Genomic DNA, 20,463 nt, shown 5'->3' on the forward strand with positions numbered 1-20,463 from the left:
AATGAATGAGCGTACACGTTTTTCTTCTTTTTGGAACCCCAACACATTTGCACACCTTAATTTTCCTAAAACGTACATATAAGCAATGCCAAGCATAACTATCCGCCTGTTTTTACAGATGAATGAAAACTATGAGTGATTAGGAGGCTTGTTGGTGCTATGGTGTGTTATTATACTTTTCCCAATTTTGTTCATTTGATTTTATTATTCTTACGACATCTTGTCTCCGTCATGTCTCACCCCCTCCCTTTTAACCACTGTTCCATAAACTTTTTAAAAATTATCTCTCTATTCCTCTATGATTTTTCATCTGCAGGTGAGGCTGACCTTGGAGACGATGGCTTTGGTAGACGGCAGCATTTCTGGCAACACTCCCTCAACTTGCAGGGTGAAGACTTCTCCACCTGTCAGCCAGCTGGTGCGTCTGCTGTGGGGGGAGGACACAGCTGAACTGCAGATGTCTATAGGACACATCCCGCATATCGTCATGTACCTGTCTCTTAAACTGGACTCCGCATCAACTCATGAAGAGGTGACTTTGTGTGAACATCCTATGTGTTTTTGCAGTCTCTGTGGCGCAATCGGTTAGCGCGTTCGGCTGTTAACCGAAAGGTTGGTGGTTCGAGCCCACCCAGGGACGCAGTACTTTTCCCCTGTGAGCTATATCATAGTGTGAAGGTAATGTGTTGGCTGTTATCTATCATCAGGATTAGGGGTCAAAGGAACTGGAGCAGGAGTCTCACTGTGGTCACAATGCAACAGATAGAGGAAGACAGTTATTATTGGTGAGGCCTGACTGAACAGTCGTATTTCAAGTGTCAAAAAGAATTAGTGAATTATGGTCTGTTCTTTCATCATGACTAATATTTTAGCAGCCAAAGTAGCAGCGAAGAAAAAAACTAAAAAAACTTTTAAAAAAAACGTCACTGCTACAGCATTTTGTCCCCCGTTCAACCATTCACTGTATTGAAACTGTATTCAAGTGGTTGCTGCCAGAAGCCACACCCCTTCCAAAATGAGGGCCACGCCCCCTCAGGGCATGGCAGTCTCTGTGGCGCAATCGGTTAGCGCGTTCGGCTGTTAACCGAAAGGTTGGTGGTTCGAGCCCACCCAGGGACGCAGTCCTTTTCAGCTGGATGTTAAACAGAAATCATTGCAATGAGTGGCTGTTAAAGCCTTGATCTAACACATCTACATGAATGCACAACATTCCTGTGCCTCTGAAGTCAGCTGTGAAATTGCACTATGGAAGGTTTTCTACTCTCATTCTTTGATAGGTTATATCTGCTAAAGAAACAGACTGAAAACGACACTATTTTAAACTAGACTACAACTTAAACTACTTAAAGTATGAAATTAGCCCTATTTGAAATGAAAACAGGTTATTATTTGGTTATTTACGGTAGGTCCAGCTGCTGAGGAAAGATAGTCAGTGTTTTGGGCCAACAAGTGACCCTGTTAACTGGTGACATTCAGCCAAGTGTGTCCTTGGCTGTGTTTGTTTGAGTTTAGTTTTTCATCAAATACATATCTGAGAATGCATTTTCACATGCTGATTAAAAATTAACACATTGCTGCTGTTTTTTTTTCACAGAAGAAATTAACTGTAGTACCTAGATTTAAAGCTGAAAGGATATTTTCATGACTTTTTCTTTAAAATATATTCAAGAGGCCACAGACAAAAAAATTTCAAAAGTATAACCATCAATGCCAAAATACTTCATTATTCTGTGGCAAGTCTTGATGTTATCCAAGTGGGTGTGGCTTCTTGATCGAAGTCCCACCTGCTTATGTAGCTGTCTCTGTGGCGCCTTCGGTTAGCGCATCCGGCTGTTAATCAAAAGATTGGTGGTTCGAGCCCACCCAGGGACACAGTCCTTTTCAGCAGGAATTTCTGATTAAAGAGTACCTGGAGGCCTGAACTCCAGTCTAATGGGGCTTTTCCACTATGACTTTTGGCCAAGCTTTGGTGATTTACTTTTTCATCACAAGTTTTGCTGCGGCAGGCCGCATCGAGTATGGTCCTGCTCTAAAGCAGGTTCAAAGCAAAACAGACCAACCAACCTCCGAGTGCATCGCGTTGACGTGGGCGCAATTTGCCAGGGGGGATTTACCCCTTCTGCTTCTTATACCCCCCTCCCCTTTGATGATAATGATAATAATAATAACAATAACTTTATCTGTATAGCACCTTTTAAAAAAAGAGATTTACAAAGTGCTTTAACATTAAAAACAGAGTTACAATTGAGACAAAGCATCAAAACACAAGGAAAGAACACAACAGGAAGGACAAAACTCCAACAACAGAAGAACCCAGGAAAACATAAATACCCTGTTGTGTAATGGAAAATCCTTTCATTACCTGATCTAACATCTAAATGTGAAAAGCCACCCCCAGGTGGGTGGGGCTTCAAGATGCAAGCCACACCCCTTGTTTTCACAGTTGTCTCTGTGGCGCAATCGGTTAGCGCGTTCGGCTGTTAACCGAAAGGTTGGTGGTTCGAGCCCACCCAGGGACGCAGTCCTTTTCAGCTTCCTATGTGCTACTATGTCATGTTTAAGTCTAACTGTGGTTATCTGTGGTAAGGGACAAAGGTTTGAGAAACTACTCTAACCACAGTACAATAGATTATTGGCAGACGATGTCATGCAGCAGCAGAAAACAGCTCTTTGGGGGCAAGTAGTGATTTCTTCATAGGGAATGCTACCAAAAAGGTCATGTTTTGATGTCAGTTATTTGTGTCCAAAAAGTAGTGAAATATCCAGGCAAAAAGTTTTTAAAACTCATGGAGAAACAGCAGCAGACATGAATTTGAAAAAGCGTTTGTCTAAAGCCTGGACAAGTGGTGTCACACTACACTTATATGGTCTGTTTCCTCAAAGCGGTCCGGTTTGGTTCAGTACAATTTTTTTCATGGTTAAGCACATTAAACTCTGATGTACGTCTCACCAACCCCCAGCCTCGCTTGTTGTGATGGGAAATTTGTCTTTTTTAAGAGATTCAGATCATTTGGCGCAGCTCACCAGAGCTGATTGTTTGGCTCCCAAACAGTACTTCCTTTCATACCAGTTTGGCTTTTGAAATTTGGATTAAAAGAGGACAAAGGATGGAGGACAGGAAGCTGGCACTCAAATGCTACCGTGGCTTACGTTAAAGAGCTTATTTGTTATCCCAAAACCAGGTGAATCAGTTAAACTGTGGTAAAAATCACTTTTTTGTAGAGTACTCAAAGTATTTAAAACCATCAATGCCAGAAGTATTCTGTTACTCTGTGGCAAACCTTGATGTCTAGCACCATCCAAGCATACTATGTGCCAAACAAAATTGTCAAATATGTTTATGTATCACATGCACTTTTTTCAGTAAATTTCATGGAGATGATAAAATGCTGGTTTCCTTACTATCACATATTGGGCTATATCACCCACCCCTAACCAGGCCACCCCTTGGATTTTCCCCTTCTTCCAATTACAGTCATCAACATTATAAACAAACATAAAACATCTGTCTAAGAATGTCATCATCAAATCTATTGAGCTGTATATAAATGTTAATCAAAGTGAGTGACTCTGGTCTACTGAGACCACACCCTTTCGGGACACAGGCACCGCTGTCTCTGTGGCGCAATCGGTTAGCGCGTTCGGCTGTTAACCGAAAGGTTGGTGGTTCGAGCCCACCCAGGGACGGGAGTTCATTATGAAGCCGGGTATTATTATGTGGAAAAAAAAAACTAATCTTCCATGATCCAGGTTTTAGTCTTCACTCCTCCAGGCATGGCTTAAAGGTGCCCCGGAGCTGCCTGTGTGCACTCTAGTTAATGATTGTGCTTCTGCTGGAGGAGCCACAGCATGAACAGGAACAGCTCCCTGGAAAGTTAGAGCCTGGGCTATTTTTAACCCAGACACCGTAACACTGCACAGAGCAGATGAGATGGAGTGAGACACAGAAACGGCACACTGAATCCACTAAATTTAACAAAGAAAAATACATATAGCCAATTCTAATTCACTTACTACATCAGTATTTAACAAAGCAGCCAAATCTGAAATCTCTTAAGTGGGAAGATGCTTCATCTCCGTGACACTCTGCAGTGGGCAGCACTCGTTAAAGAGTGAAAAAAAGAAGAAAAAGAATAGATGCGTGGCTTCTGAAAGAGCTAATTCAAGGTAGACAATGAAGATTAAACTAGAACTGCCTAGTAGGTATATGCTTATGCTTAGTAGGGCTTATTGCTCATGAATTTTGACTTAAGGATGAAGTGATTAGTGGTGTCAATGACTAAGGTTTTTCATAGTCAAATCTGATTGGTCAGATTTTGCCTTTAGTCGACTAATAGTCGAACAGTGTTTCCACTAGACTTTTTGTCCCTGGACCGACAGTCCTCAAGAATTCCGGCCATTTAGAACAACTACCGGATATTTGCTTTAAATCTCTCTTATTTTTTTTTTGTGTAAGTGGTTTAAAGTATCAAAATGAAAGCTACGCGCTTTTCCTTACACACGCAGTCAGTTACACAATATACGCCCACGTTACTCATCAACAAAAACAATTAGCTTCACATCAGCGGCATTAGCCTGTTGGCACATTGGCCGCTACTATAACTTAGCAGCTTACAACAGCCAAATACCATACTCAAGCGACAACAACGAAGCATCCAAACACATAACAAAAGTGCTCTCTTAACTGGACACTGCGTTAGAACTCTACATTTCAAATGAAAAATGAGTCTTACCGTCAGTTGCTAATATCAGTCCTCATGATGACAACTGAAACCTCTGCTAAAGATGGAAATCCAACCATCCTGGTTTATTTGGACTAGTCCCAAAAAGACAAAAGCTCCACAGCAGATAGTCCGGTCCAGTCCTCCTCTCTTTAACGGCTTATCCAAGACTACTTCTGCTAATTAGCCGGCGTAGGCCTCTCTCCCTCTGCTGCTGCATCGGTGTTTCAGCCGCTCACCTATAGTTCCCTTCGTTTCAACCTCTTCATTATTTGCAGCGATGACACAAAATCCCTCCATACTGCTGATGATATTAAGCCTTTGGTTAACCAGGAAAACCTCACTTAGATTAAAATTCTGCTTTACGAGAAAGTAAGGATGACATTTTTGTAAAGTTTCTTGTGATATGTTTTCACAAGCAAAGGATGCGCATTAGCTCTTTGACCTTTGACCTCCAAAATTAAATCAGTTGATAGCGTGTTGTTTTGTGTCCACAAAAATAGCCTTGAAAGTAACGGATGAATATGAGGCCCAAGGGCCCTGACTTTCACCTATGATCTCCTATGACTATCCTGCAAAGCACTCTTGAGAAATCATGTTCACAAAAATGGGATCTGGACAGACAACCTCAAAACAGAATGCCCTTGACCTCAGCTATCGCTGGTGTAAAGGCATTTAGAATAGGATGTCTATGTTTTTATCGCTCCAGAAGCTTTACCAAAAGCCATAAATTACTTGAAAAACCTTCAGCAAGAGTCCAGATTGTGTTGGGGAAAAATGTCTTCAATATTGCCAACAAATTCAACATGAATAGTAAAAAACGACAGTTGAAAGGGAACATAAAAGCTGTTGATACCTAAACCCTGGATGAACCCGTATTTTTCCATCTCTATGGAAAGACATTTGGTCTGAGGAAACTTCATCATAAATTTTTGGTCAATGAAACACCAACTCTGAACAGGCCTCTTCAGCTGTTTTAAAGCGTTGAATTATAGCAAGTGGACAGATTATATCAAGACCTAATTAGTGTGGCTGCATACATTTCATCACCATAATTTGTCCCGGTACAGAATGTTCAAGCCTCAAGCTTTTAACCCTTTACATGTTCAGTCATACTTTAAACTGAAAGCTGAAACTTTTGAAAGAGAGCACAGTCTAAATTGCAAGAATATGTCAGCATTGAGCAACCCATTGAAAATGGCTTCGGTTACCAATTTTGGGCCCTGACCAAGCTAACTTCAAAGGCTACTCTTTACTCTCTTTACATTGCTGATTGTTTTGAGAGCAAAAGGAAAAAAAGGGTCCATTTACCTTTTTAAATTGTCACATTGTAATCTAATCTCTTTGCCATTGAGTGCAGATTTGCTATTGAAACACATCCCATACCTTACGTTCTAAAACCAGGCATTGGCAACTTTACAAACTAAAATTAATGCAACACCATCAGCCACCCTGATCTGAGCTGCAGCTGCTCAGTTATCACAGCTGTAAATAGCCCCTACAAGGCGCTAAACAGCCTCATTGTGTCACAAATCTTTATCGTGGCCCTATTAATTCTTATGGTTAAGTGTGAGGAATGACTTATGTTCTGTTGAAAAAAAATCCCAGATCCTGGAGTGGAAAGCATCCTCAGAAACTCTCTAAAGAGAGTCAGACTTTCAGAAAACTACTGCTTTGGAGGGCCTCCAACACCTGCTGCTGTCATGGGCTGAAAACAGAGAGAACTCCTGTTGATAAATGATCTGCCATTTTAATTTTATACACTATTCTTGATTGTCTCTCTTTAAAGAAAACACATTTCACTGCCCATTCGGGCATGGTTTAATATCCTTCAACGGAGAGCAGAGTCAGCTTGTACTTTAGTGTTAATCCCTAAGTGTGTGTTTTCTTGCTCTGAGAATCAAACCACTCATTTGCTGACCGGCACCTCTTGCACTGTAATCTTATTTTCCCTTGCAGACGACTGTTGGCAGGTTGATGCTTTCTTTCTGGTTGTTCTTCATAGCTGTGCTGTTCCTTTTTGTGTATCAGCAAGCCAGATTTTCCTTTTTTTTTCTTAACCAAAGCGGCACCAGAGACTGAAAGTATGGGTTGTCTGGAGCCACATCAGCCAGCAGTCAATTTTCTGCCCGCTAAACTTTGACTTTGATTTTTTAAGTTATTTGATTGCAGGGTAGAAAGAAACAGAGAGCAATGGTATTTTGAGTTTTTTTCTGCATTTACAGACAAGACATAACTCAAGTTTCACTATGTTGTACCTTTTGTTTGGAGTAAGGCTAAGTTATTCAAGGTTATTATCCCCTCTACTAACCTCTGAGCCTCACAGCAGCTTGGCTTTTTTCCATCCTGAGTCCTTTAAAGTTGCACATTCAGTGGGAGGAATACTAAAGCTGCTTTTCAAGTAAGCGGTCTGGTTTAGTTTGGTTTGGTAAGGTACACAATTATTTACATCTTCACCGACAAAAGTTGGAAAAGAAACAAAATAATTGATCCATACTGTCCTACTTTTTGGCACCCTTTTGTTGGAGTCAGCATTTAACAAACTGCACCAAACAGCACTAAACCAACCCAACCGCTTGGTGGAAACACTCCATAATCACAAACAATACAAAGAAGCTGTCCAGGCCACTATCCCATCTGGTTGTTGTTTAAGTAATTTTTTATGATATTTGGCCCCCAAAAACAATAAGAGAATGTCTGCAATGCTACAATGAACAGTAAATTATTGAGTAAATCTGCTTCTCTTTTACTCTGAAAAGTCAAAAATGTTGAATATGTTGGACTGTAGAACTGAAACCATACATAACTGAGGTGTTTGTCCATTCCTCTCTGCTGTGTAGGCTGGAGAATGGAGCAACATCGAATATCTTGCATATTTATGTGACATTTATCTGTTGATAGGCTAACCAGAGGTATTTCTTCCTGCTGCATGCGTCATTTTCAGAACGGTCGTTGTAAATTAAACTCTTGGTGTCTGTTTGTGTTTGCAGGAGGAGATCTTGTATCAGTACCCGATGTCTGAGGCTTCCAGCCAGCTAAAAGGAGTGCGGGGGATCTTTCTGACTCTTTGTGACATGCTGGAGAATGTCACAGGAGGACAGATTGTCAGGTGAGAGACGCTGGGGCTATACATTTTGCACAACTGCTAAGTATAAAATTTTTTTAAATTATCAATCTGTATGTATGATATGCATAAATTTAAGCTGACATTTTGTTGATTTTCTTAGATATTTGACTTCCAAAGGACTGCCTGTTTTCTAAATACCCTACACAAACTGTCCATTTGCATCATTAGGACCAAAACTTCAGTAATTCTCTTGATTAATTGTATAAATGTATGTGTAGCTGCTTATTGTTTGAATCTTTGTCAACTGTGCTGCTGCCTATCTTCGCTAGGACAGTCTTGAAAAGAGATTTTTAATCTTAGTGAGTTTTTCCTGGTTAAACAAAGGTTGAATAAAAGTTTAAAGAATCAATTTATCTGCAAATTACTTTGCAGTACAAACAATACGTAATTTTTTTCTTAACAGATGTAAGCAAAGGTGGTTTCCCCTGCTGGGTACTTTCGCCTGCTCCACCTCTGACGGTGTGGTGGTGCAGGCTGCTAGGATGCCTTTACAATGGCACCGTGGTGTTATAAAAATGAAAGAAAATAGAAAAACTTCAAGTTCTCTGATTAAAACGATAAACACCAAAAGTTGCGTTAGAACCTGACTTGTTATTGTTTGAAAAGTATGATTTAAGTTCGTTCCAAAAAGACAAACGTTCCAATAAGATTGATGCCTTCAGGGTTGCTGCAGATCCTTCAAAAGTCTTAAAATGTAATGACAAAAGTCTTAAAAAGTCTCAAAATTAAAGGAAATTAAAAGTCTTAAATTTTAAGGTCTTGAAAAGTCTTAAAAAGTCTTAAAATTTAAGGGAATAGAAAGTCTTAGAATTTCAGGGCATAAAAAGTCTTAAAAAGACTCAAAATTTGAGGGAATAGGTCTTAAAAAGTCTTTCAATTTAAGGGAATAAAAAGTCTTAGAAAGTCTCAAAACTTAAGGGTGTAAAAAGTCTTAAAAAGTCAGCAAATTTAAGGGAATAAAAAGTCTTAAAAAGTCAGCAAATTTAAGGGAATAAAAGTTTTAAAATGTCTTCAAATTTAATGGAATAAAAAGTCTCAAAATTGAAGGGAACAAAAAGTCCTAAAATTTAAGGGCATAAAAAGTCTTTAAAAGTCCTTGAATTTGAGGGTATAAAAAGCCTTAAAAAGTCTTCAAATTTAAGGGAATAAAAAGTCTTGAAAAGTCTCAAAATTCAATGGAATTAAAAGTCTTAGGAAGTCTTAGAATTTAAGGGCATAAAAAGTATTACAATGCCTCAGAATGTAAGGGAATAAAGGGCTTTAAAAGCCTCAGAATTTAAGGGAATAAAAGGACTTTAAAAGCCTCAGAATTTAAGGGAATAAAAAGGCTTCAAATTTTAGGGCAAAAATTCCTAAAAAGTCTTCAAATTTAAAGGAATAAAAAGTCTTAAAGAGTCTTAATTTTTCCAGTTAGGGGTTTTACATTTTAGAAGGCACATTGACTAAGATGTGTCTTTATCCAGTCTTTGTTCGAGCTAAATGTTCATTTTATGGCATTCTATTTCACATGTTTGTCCAGGTTTCAGCTTACATCAACATGGAAGTGTTTACAGTGGTGGGAAGTTGTTTCTGGCCTGCCAGTGTTAAAGTCAAGTATGAATATTTCTCTAAATCAGGAACATATATTCTCCAAACTCATAGTTCTGGTGTTTCCATGAAGAGGATGTGGGCAGATTCCATTTTCTCTGCTGCTTTTAAAGAAGTGTTTCTGTTTGCATTTTCTCTGTCTCCCATCTGCCATTGAGCAAAGTGATAAAAGATGCTCTGTTAAAGCTAAAGAGCCCCTTTAACATTGACCATATTTTTTAAAAATGTGACAAAGAATCTTAATATATGTGACAGTACTGAAAAAGGTTTAAAGGGGAAAGTGTTCCAAATTATTTTTGTTGTAGCTCCTCCAAATTCCAGACTTTTTCAGTTCTCGCAGCAGAATGTTCTGAACACTGACAGAGTTCACAGTTGAGTTTAAAACAACAGTAACTGGGAAAAGTTTTGGCTTCTTGATTTTAAGAATTTTACACAAGTGTTGTTTTTATGTAAACCCTGCCTTTCCTTCTTCTATGTTCTCTATGATCCCTATCTTTAGTTCCTCTCTCCTGCTTGGGAAACAGCTGGTGCACGTCGGCTACTGGAAGGAAAACAACAACCTGCTGGTCATCGGTCTTCCTGCGGAGAGGTAGAGGGAGGAGGCAGCATCAAACACACACAGATGATGATCCTTTTGATAGCTACAGTAAATTCCTAGCCAAGAAATCAGTTACGTAACACAGCAACAGTTGATTCCATATGGCAGCACATGTTCAGGACGTCAGTTTATAAAAAGTCTTAGTAATAATGTCATAGATTTACTGAGCATGATGTCTTTGGGTGAACAGGAAACATTTTTAGAACAGAATCTGCAAAAACAATCGAAAGCGCACTTCAGTTCTCTCCATTTCAATAACCACATGTGTTTTTTTTTCCTCTGCTGGCAGAATGAACTTTAAGAAATTTGTGGTTGAAACAGCTTCAAGAAATGAGTCATATTAGCCCATTTTCTCTTTAAAGAACCAGGTCAAATCAGTCAGTCAGAAGATCATCTCATGCCTTTTTAGGGTACTTATGTTGGTTCTTGAGGAACTCCCAGTGTTACAAACATGTTTTTTCTTCTTGGCTCCTTGCTGTTAGATATTTGATTGAACCATAGATCTGGTGAGGCTGAACTGAATCCAGATCTGACGTTTCTTTTTTTCTTTTTTTTTTTTCTCCAGGGTTCCACTGCTGTATCTGCAGACAGTGGTGGGAGACGTAGTCCGCACTCTTAAAGTGATGTACGGCTCCTTAGACAGGTGCGTCAGTCTTTCCTGTTCCTGCTGAGAGAGCTGTTATTAATACTGAAATATTCAGGGATCTTCCAGCTGGATTTTAAAGAAGGTCTTCACTGTTTTTACTTTTTAAACCATTTTTAGTCTCTTTCGTGTATTCCTGTTCTCTTTAAATTTAATCTGTCACTCCTACTTAAACTGTGAAAGACTTCTTTGCGCTACTATTAAAGTGATTATGTTTCCCCACAGTGCGTTCTGTAAAGAGGACCATACTCCCAGGTTGGACCACTTCTTCTGCCTGTTCTTTCAGCAGCTCATCCAGCCGTCTCGTTTGAGGGACGGCTCCTCAGCCCCACCACCTGACATCTCAGGGACCCTTTTCCTCGACGGGCTGCCAGCAGTCCGATGGCTTACTCTGCCTCCTGAAATCAAGGTGCATTTCTGTTTTTGTGTGGATGAAGAATTTAAAGGTACAGTGTTTATATATGGTAATATTTAGTGACATCTAACAGACAGATTCTAGATTGCTTTGCTCACTTCTGGTGGTAGTAGGTTCTCTGCAAATGATGTCACGGAGCAGCGCGATAAGAAGCAATTTCTGTGTAGAGAAACACTAGCTAAAGGTCATGACTTAGCAGTTCACAACTATGCCAAGCATTCAAAGTGTGAAAATAAAAACGTTGTTAATGCTTAAAGACACTTTTGTGTCCCTGAAGTAGTGAAATATTGGAGCAGCAAAAATTAAAGCTTTGAAAAAACTCAAAAAGTGCAGCAGGCAGGAATGAAAAAAGCCTCTGTCTGAAACCTCCGCCACAACGCTCGTGTACAGTCAGTTTCCACAAAGTGGTCCAGTTAAGTTAAGTACAAGTTTGGATGGAGGAAAGGAAACTGGCACTTAAACAGGAGTGCTAGCTACCTAAGCTATCATAAAAGAGAGGTTTCGTAGAATAGGCCCATTTGTGAACAGCACATTATCACTCGGTCTCTTACCCCACAAGGGTTATTCGGTTTATGGTACGTCACTGTTCCAGTTACTGTTCGTGATAAACAAGGATTTTGTTCTATGTTATGGGGGCTCAGCTAGCCTCTTAGCTAAGTACTAGACTGCTCAAGACTCTTGTCTCCTTTCATCTGGATAGACAACGCTACATGCTAAAAGGTAAACAAGACTGAGTAATTTGTGATATTGAGCATCTTGAGTTAAATCCAGTTAAATCAGTCAACCTGGGGGAAAAACATCACTTTTTTGTAAAGCGTAGGCATTGTTTTCAATATAAGGATGTTTTATTTTCCAAACATATTCATGATGTCACAGTAGCTACACAGACAGACATTTGAAACTATAACCATCAATGCCAGATCTCGATGTTATCCAGGTGGATATTAAAGCCCCACCCCTCCAAGCTGTAGCAGTCTCTGTGGCGCAATCGGTTAGCGCGTTTGGCTGTTTTCCGAAAGTTTAGTGGTTCGAGGGACGCAGGGCTTTTCAGCAGAAATTTCATGTTAAAGAATACTTGAAGGTCAGTAGACAGGAGTAAGGGGTTATGCTGGCCACATGCTACACCTTAAGTGTGATTTGTTGCAGTATTGGCCTACGACTGCAGTGTACAACAGTATCGATATTTGCATACATAAGGAATTATCCATAAAACTTAAAAGTCTCTAAGAGTTATTGCATTTCTTAATTTTTTTAATATGAAAAAGACATTCAGAAAGTTCAGTATTGTAGAATAATATCTCAGGAACACCGTTGTTTAATGGAAAACTCCAGTGCAACCTGATCTAATTTCTAAATGTAAAAAGTAACCCCCAGATGGGAGGGACTCGGAGAAATAAGCCACACCCCTTACATTTGCAGTCGTCTCTGTGGCGCAATCGGTTAGCGCGTTCGGCTGTTAACCGAAAGGTTGGTGGTTCGAGCCCACCCAGGGACGCAGTGCTTTTCAACTTGAGTTATAACACAATGTGGGATGAAGAGTTTTTCAGCTACATATGTGCTACTATGGCAAGTTATTGTGTCACATGTTATCTGTGGTGATGGGCAAAGGGTGGAGAAAGTAGATAAGATTTCCCACTGAAACCATACTACAATAGCTTGTTTGCAGATTACCACATGCAGCAGCCAAGAAACTACCCTTTAGGGGACAGTCTACCAAAAAGGCCATGTTTTGAAAGCTACTTTTGTGTCCCAAAAGTAGAGAAATTTCTCGGCAAAAAGAAGACAGAGAAACAGCAGCAGGCAGGAATTTGAAAAAAAAAAACTGAATTCTAAAGCCTGGGGAAGTGGTATCTAACAAAGCTCATGTATTGTTCATTTCCTCAAAGCAGTCCAGTTTGGTTCAGTAAAGTTTTGTCATGATTTAGCACATTCAACTCTGATGTCCATCTCACTAACATCCAGCTTTGTTTGTGACGGGAAATCCATCTCTTTTAAGAGATAATGATCATTTGGCTCAGTAGAGCTGGTTGTTTGGCTCCCAAACAGCATCTAGTATTTGGTTCCTTACGTGGTAATTAAGAAACATGCAAGATGAACTATTTGAACTATTCAGATGGTCATTCACTAATTTGGATTAGCCTTTGTATAAATATTATGTTTAATTTCATCAAGTTGCCTCTGTTGAATGGTACTCAGCTAATATTGCAGACTATACCTTTAATTTTTTAGACATTTCTGAGATAAAATATTAGAAATAGTAGTATTTGTATATCATAGGTCATTGTATTTTACAGCTGATGGATCATGCCTTTGGCCCTTTACAGCCCTTTCATATTAAATTGGGAACCCAAAAATGGAAACAGAAAACAGGAAATGAAAAATGGTTTGTTGTTTGTTTTCCGTTCTTTATTCCCAGTTTTATATAGACTGCCTTTAAGGGCAGAGGGCATGTTATCTCCATTTTTGGTTTTCCATGTCTTTTTTGAACATTTGGAAACAGCCTTTTTCTTGATTTTTGACTTCTTATTTCAAATTAAACTATATTGGACGTAAACTACACTGTCCATCATAGTATTCCTATTTCTTTTACTGTTTGAAGTTGAGTCTAATTATGTTGCCACAAATGAAGCTTTGCTGCACTCTAGTGTCCAAAAGTGAAAAATTACAATGAAAACATCCTTACCTTTAAATTCTCACTGTGTTCCAGCTAGAGAGAAAAATAGAAGTGGCATTGCAAAAAAGAAACACACAAAAGATTAAACATGTGTCATTCTGCTTACAATTTAATGTTCTTGAGTTTATATTTAATTTTTTTTCCACCTACAGATGGAAGTCGATACTGTCCTTTCTGATTTTGAGTCCTCTGATTTTGGAGAAATGGTGAGACATTATCTTAAATCACTTTTTTTCTTCTTTTTTTTTGTCATTGGTGGGAAACTTGATTCTTAATCAAACATGTCTCTTAAATTCTTTTTCGTTTTTCAAATAATGAACATCAGATTCTTAAAGCTCTTCACAGATCACTTACTACATGTAAAAGGCACCCCATTATTATTTTTATGTAATCTGAAATACCTAGTGTCTGGCCACAGAAAGAGAGAGGTTAGACTATTTTTAGAGTTCACATCATGTTGATGTTTGTGGAGCCAACAAGTTGTGATTGGTTCTTTGTAACTGCAGCGTTAACCAGTTACATGGAAGTGCACTTGAGAATAAAAACAGATAAAATGTAATCATTTTTTCAGCTAATTTTTTGAAGTTATCTCATTGCAAAATCAGACACGATGTTTATGATTCCTTCACAGTAATGTTTGGTCAACTTTAAAACAACAAAAGTATGAATAACCTCTTGCAATGATTAGCCTCCAGTTATATCTTGTTCTTTTATCTGATTTTTTAAATTTGTTTTTACACTTGTTCTTTATCTTTCCACAGTCAGAGGACTTTTTTGGCCTGAGGCGTCTCTACGTGATTCTTGGCTCCTGTTTGTTTTACAAGGTTAGAGTCCAATCACACCCACCCAGTACCAGCAGCCTTATTGAATTCCTGCTGTATTCTCCTCATTGTTGCCTTACCGTCTAGACTTCCTTTTGTTAACAGAAAGCCATCAGACTGTCTGTGTTCAGAAGATGACCTCTCCCTAGAGATAACAAATGAGGAGCCTGTTCTATGGCTCAAGGACAAGTCATCAACCTGATTACTCTCTTAAAATATTAATGCACATGCAGAGAAGAGAGGGAGTACAGCCAGGAGTAGACTGAGTAACATGAGTGAGAATTGACTGGATCTTAACACATAGATGTGTTAGATGTGTTTTTGCAAGATCTGTACAAAATAATCATGAATTTATTGAAGGAAAATTTAAAAACTGAACCAACAAGTAGGTCCTTTAGGGAAGATTTTCTCTGTTTTGTGTGGTGGATGGTTATAATTTCCCTGACCATAACTGAAGAGAAAAAAAGATTTTTATATGTATGTTTATGTATTTGAAGGTTTTAATTTGCACTATAAAATTACTTCCTCTGCCTCCAAGACCAAAGACCTCTTTTACTAAACCGTCCTCTCCTCCACAGTCCTACCTGATAGCCAACCACCTTCCCAAAGAAGACCTGCTGGATGTGTGTCTGTACTGCCAGCATTACTGTCTGCTGCCGCTGGCGTCTGAACAGCGTGTTGGTCAGCTTGTCATCTGGAGGGAGGTGTTTCCTCAGCAGAGAGTTAACGGCAGCAGAGCACCAGGATACAGCCAACCTCAGGGACGACACTTTCTCCTCATTGTGGGCCTGGTAAGGAGATGGAATCTTTAAGTATTTTCACAGTCAGTATTTGGTTAACGCATTAAGGAGTAATCTATTAGAAAACTCAGATTACTTCTTTCTTGGAGCAGGCAATGTAATACATTCAGTTTACAATTCCAATAAGCCAGCATTAGTTACTTTTTCATGAACATAATCTTTTGCTGGGGAAAAAAATGTCCAAGCTGCTGAATTCTCTCCATCATGTTGAATTTTACTGAGAAAAGGTACATGAACAACGTCATATTATTTTGTTATTAAGCTGCAGAGTTTTCACATTTGAGCTGTAACCTAGGCTGGAGAATGACAGTAGAGTAGACACATACAAAGGTAGACATACAGTCAGCTATGTGCCATTTTAACAACTGACATGGGGAAGTGACACGTCTCGAGGCTTCGGAGCGAGTGTCGAGTAAACCAGTAAGATTTTTGTGAAGCGCATATCGAGGCTTGTGTTGATGATGTAGTTGGTGACAATCAGAGCCTCGCAAGCCGGCCGTACCTAGTGACTGATTCAGGAGCTGGTTTATGGGTGTGGCATGCGATTTAAAAAATATACAGAAGAACACATGCACATTCACGTCACAACCCACCATTGTATTATAAAGACAGACACCATATTAATAAGTTAATAATTTATGTATTGGCATCACAATACGTTGATCTATTCAATCCAAAGCTTCACGCATCAAATCCATGGTGTTATTATAATCTCTCTGCCTGTTATACATTTATTGCTTCACATGAAGTTTCGAAAAACTGCATCATTATCCACAGGTCTGGACACTTCCCCTCTCTTTGTCTGCATGTTTTTTAACAACCTTTTATATTCTCAGTGTATTATTTTGAATATACAATGGAGAATTTTTCCCTTTTCCCCTCTTTTTTAAAGAGACACTTCATGCAGTGTGTGCTGTTGGAGGCAGGTGGATGTGCTTCACCTGCTTTGGGCTCTCCAGGACCTGACTGTGTTTACGTAGATCAGGTAGTCAATCTTAGGAATTGTATACATTTTCCTAATAGATTATCATACATTTAACCATCTCTCTACTGGTTTTGGTTTTGTATTCACAACCAAGTAAACAAAATCAAACTTGTTCTGTTAAGCCTTGGATTAAAACTCAAGCATTCTGTCCCCAGGTGAAGGCCACCCTGCTGCAGCTGGAGGCGTTGGAAGCCGGCATCGAGGAGCGTCTGAATGCTCCCCCTGCTCCCTGTCTGTCCTGTGCTGACTGGTTCCTCCCTGCTGCCGGTGCTCGGGACCGCCTGGACAGCCTGGCCTCTTCCTCCCCAGTCCTCAGCAAGCTGGCCGGGGCGGTAAAAGGCTCCTCGTCATCTTCGGGGTCTAGAGGCCGCAGCCTGTTCGGAGAGAGAGCTCGGAGGTCCAGCCCTCAGAGGAGCCTGTCAGACAGCGGGAGTGAGGCCCAGATGGATGCAGGGTCAGGTTCTTCTGTGGCTCCGGGTCTAAGTCCTCATTCAACACCAGACTCAGCAAGGAAACTGGGCGGACGACGGGACTCTCTGGGGTCTGGAGGGTCTGATGGGAGCGGAGGCAGTGGAGGACTCTTCAAGGTACTGTCCTTTATTGTGCTAAAGCAGAAATTTTAATTAGTTGTGTTTCTTTTCCTTTTTGCTCTGTACTCAGCAGGATATCTATAAAACATGAAATATTTAACTGAAATAGTATAAGCCATGACCAAAAAACTTCAGATAAAGGTTTATCCTACATTATTTCCATACTATTTTCATTCAAAAGTTGAGAGGTTACAAAATTATGGGCAAAGACTTGAGATTGATATGTAACAAAGATGCTATTGGCTCATTACAGACAGGCCAACAGGACACATTCTTAACTACTTACTATTGTTTTTTTTTTCTTTTTTAACACCTTCTTTTTACTACTTTTTAAAAAAAAAATTCCAAGCCATTTTATATGATATGGTACTTGGATGTGGTATGGTAACCCTTTACCCCATTTTACTGTGAAGTTGGGGAAATTTAAATGTTTGATCAATATTTCAACTAATTTATCTCCTCTTCTTGCATTATATTTGCTACTTTTCCCATGATAATGAAGAAATTTCACAAGTTCTCTGGAAAATGTACAAAAAATGACATATAATGAGGAGGGAGGAGGGTATAAAATTTGTCTTTTGTCCCTTTTCTTTTTATATCAGGTGTTTTGGTCCAGTCATGCTCCAAACTGTAACATATTCAATGAACTAAACATGCACTGCTGAAAATTTTTGGGAAACTTGGGTCGTGATCTGTTGTAAGACAGACTGGTGGGTCCTGAGGCCGGACCAGTTGAGAACTACTGCTTTGAAGAACCTGGAATAGCACAAAGAATGAATGGTGTTCAATTAATAGACTGAGCATGCCTCATATACATTGATGAAGTAGATTTTTAATCTTTTTTTATGAAGAAAATCTCTTTTTTGGATTGTCTACTCTGTATTTTTAAATCTAAGAGGTGTTTTGTGTGGATTTGACATCAGATTCCCAGGATGAAGCACCCAAACCCGTTCCACCTGGGCACCCTGAAGAAGACGCTAACTGAGAAGGAGACAGAGGAGATGTACAACACTATGAAGTGAGTGATAATGAAGCATTTTTATACTTCAAAACTGTCTGAAACAGGTTAAAAAATATAGTAATTTTTGTCTCTTGTGGCAGACTAACCTCAGGTGCAGAGAACACGCTGTTCCACTACGTCCTCATGGAGACGGTTCAGGGGATCTTCATTGCTCCCACTCACAGAGAAGTGGCTCAGCTCAGCGGCTCCATTCACCCACAGCTCATCCGCAACTTCCACCACTGCTGCCTCTCCATACGGGCTGCTTTTCAGCAGAGCCTGCCAGCCAGGGTGAGGCATGCTCACACATCTGACATAAATTTAGTCTCAAATTCAGAAATTGTCTTAGACAGTGAGAATGGGTCAAGCCCACCTGATTACTTTTGAGGAAAACTGAGATTTTCTAGAGCAGATAAAAACAAAATCAAGACTCATAATAGCTTGCATTATTTCTGTTTCTTTAGTTTCTTATACTACTGTCTTTTTTATCTTTATCTCTTCATTAGCCTTTCTCCTTTACTCTGACTTTCAGACTAATGTTATGAGTAAATTTGACCTCAGCGAGAGACCTTTAGAGGTTCACACTCATCACTTATCAGGAAAAAGACTTTGAACATGTTTCAGTTCAGGTGTAGTGATGTATAACATCCTTGATTTATCATATAAATACAGGTTAACAGTAGCTAAATAAAAAAGTGATCTCCCCGTCGGGGAATCGAACCCCGGTCTTCCGCGTGACAGGCGGAGATACTGTCCACTATACTAACGAGGAAGAGATATTTGAAGCTTTGATGTAAAGCAGGTGTTATCCCACTGTTAATGGATAAGTGGGTCTGCTCAGTGACTCATTTATGCATCAACATGATAAACATCTACCTCCCCCATTACCTCCAAGATAAAAGAAACACTTAAAGGAAGTGGTTTTCTTTCCTGCAGGGTCGTCGGGCTGCAGACCGGCCTCGGGGCGGGGGCTGGGGTCTTGGTCCTGTGAAGGAACATGGAGTCTTGTTCCAGTGTAAACCTGAGAACTGGACCGACCAGAGGAAACCTGCCCCCACCATGACTTACTGGGTCATAGGGTATGTCAGTGAACCTTTAATGAGAGGATCTGTTTTATTTTTGTTCATGATGCTCTTTTAATGACTGGGGGGGGTCTGATTCTCTGACATGTAGAAGTCATGTAGATGTCATGACAGTGCCTGTTTGGTGAGACCGAGTTCAAGTGGAGGAACTATTTGTGCCTTCAGAAACAGGAAACCTTCAGCTGTCTGCTCTGACATGGTTCAGAGTGTTGCAATCAGTGGAGGATCTTGGTAAAGAAACGTGATACTGCAACAGCAGCAAAGCTGTAGAGAAGACAAACAGTAGAACCCTAGAATAACCCTCTAGTAGGCAATAACTCTGTTAACGTGACAAAGGACGGGCCTGTGTCATGTTTTTGCTCACAAGGAGGAAGTCTTTCATGTTAATGGTCTTAGATTTGTCTCGGAGCGTGGCAGTCTTGGAGACATGGGGGCAGGGATGTTAAGCATTTGAAAGAAGAAAAGGATCACCAGGGTGCAAGGGTCGGCGGTAGTTTTTTGCTGTCTGCCAGAGAGGAAGGTTCTGTTGTGAATGAGTAGTTAAACCACTGCTTTAGGCAAGGTGTTTCAGCATTTCTTCTGACGGACTAGAAAATGTGAAGTATTTGAGCTTCACCTGGTCGTAAAAACGGGGTTGCTGAATTCATGTAGTCTTTCAGATTAATATGATCCAAAAACAGTTTCAGTACAAGTTTAAGTAAAATCATCACCTCACTATAGAGCTTAATGTCTTTTAAATCACATCAGTCATTTTTATATCAGTTTAACTCCAAACCAAAACAATAGTTGATGTGTGAAATACCAAAGAAGGTCAGCAGTGAGGGAGAGACAAAAGACAAAAGGATGTTCTCCCCGTCGGGGAATCGAACCCCGGTCTTCCGCGTGACAGGCGGAGATACTGTCCACTATACTAACGAGGAAGAGATGTTGTTCAAAGGTAACCATGAGCTCACATATAACTCAAGAACGATGAGCACAAACTGGCAGCTCAGAGCTTCCCATCAGCCCATTGCTGAGTATTTCCCTAAAGCTATTAAAGCATCTTAAAAACAGTTACGACTGGAGCAGCTTTAACTGGAATCACTCAATGTTTAACTGGTTTTACAGAAATCCACCTGTCCAGCATTATCACCTAATGTTAAACCAGAAGTATGAGCTTTATATGGTTAAGTCCATTTGTAAAGGGACTGTTGTCCTGTTGGAGCTTGGGTTCAAATCCAGCCTGTGGCTCCCTTCCCTCATATTCTCCATTCTCTTTGCAATCTCTAGTTCTATCTCACAAGTCCATTCTTGATAAAAGCTGCCTTTTTTGTGACAACTTTCCACTTCAGCGTCTTTAAGAGTGCATTTTTTCCTGCCTGAGAACCAGCATATTCGTGTCAAACCCAGTGATGGACAACATGATTGCCTCTGAAATATA

The 20,463-nt window shown here is 39.9% G+C and overlaps 1 protein-coding gene and 7 non-coding genes across 10 annotated transcripts in view; 6 read left to right on the plus strand and 2 right to left on the minus strand.

The window, feature by feature from the left end:
• intu (inturned planar cell polarity protein) overlaps positions 1 to 20,463 on the plus strand; it is a 31,412-nt gene that overhangs the window by 7,628 nt on the left and 3,321 nt on the right. For all 3 annotated transcript variants that reach the window (XM_041778991.1, XM_041778989.1, XM_041778990.1), the window contains exons 4-16: positions 317 to 532; positions 7,712 to 7,830; positions 9,935 to 10,024; positions 10,599 to 10,676; positions 10,902 to 11,085; positions 13,918 to 13,971; positions 14,527 to 14,589; positions 15,165 to 15,377; positions 16,279 to 16,371; positions 16,527 to 16,958; positions 17,885 to 17,979; positions 18,063 to 18,252; positions 18,898 to 19,040. In XM_041778991.1, coding sequence (XP_041634925.1) covers positions 317 to 532; positions 7,712 to 7,830; positions 9,935 to 10,024; positions 10,599 to 10,676; positions 10,902 to 11,085; positions 13,918 to 13,971; positions 14,527 to 14,589; positions 15,165 to 15,377; positions 16,279 to 16,371; positions 16,527 to 16,958; positions 17,885 to 17,979; positions 18,063 to 18,252; positions 18,898 to 19,040 — 1,970 coding nt within the window. The remainder of the gene's footprint in view (positions 1 to 316; positions 533 to 7,711; positions 7,831 to 9,934; positions 10,025 to 10,598; positions 10,677 to 10,901; positions 11,086 to 13,917; positions 13,972 to 14,526; positions 14,590 to 15,164; positions 15,378 to 16,278; positions 16,372 to 16,526; positions 16,959 to 17,884; positions 17,980 to 18,062; positions 18,253 to 18,897; positions 19,041 to 20,463) is intronic.
• Positions 567 to 640, plus strand: trnan-guu. Its single transcript has one exon. It is a non-coding gene; the product is annotated as a tRNA-Asn (tRNA).
• On the plus strand, positions 1,046 to 1,119 carry trnan-guu. Its single transcript has one exon. It is a non-coding gene; the product is annotated as a tRNA-Asn (tRNA).
• On the plus strand, positions 2,446 to 2,519 carry trnan-guu. The gene has a single exon. It is a non-coding gene; the product is annotated as a tRNA-Asn (tRNA).
• Positions 3,614 to 3,687, plus strand: trnan-guu. The gene has a single exon. It is a non-coding gene; the product is annotated as a tRNA-Asn (tRNA).
• Positions 12,513 to 12,586, plus strand: trnan-guu. The gene has a single exon. It is a non-coding gene; the product is annotated as a tRNA-Asn (tRNA).
• trnad-guc lies at positions 18,662 to 18,733 on the minus strand. Its single transcript has one exon. It is a non-coding gene; the product is annotated as a tRNA-Asp (tRNA).
• trnad-guc lies at positions 19,892 to 19,963 on the minus strand. Its single transcript has one exon. It is a non-coding gene; the product is annotated as a tRNA-Asp (tRNA).

Source organism: Cheilinus undulatus, linkage group 22 (genome assembly GCF_018320785.1).
Source record: "Cheilinus undulatus linkage group 22, ASM1832078v1, whole genome shotgun sequence".
NCBI lineage: Eukaryota > Metazoa > Chordata > Actinopteri > Labriformes > Labridae > Cheilinus > Cheilinus undulatus.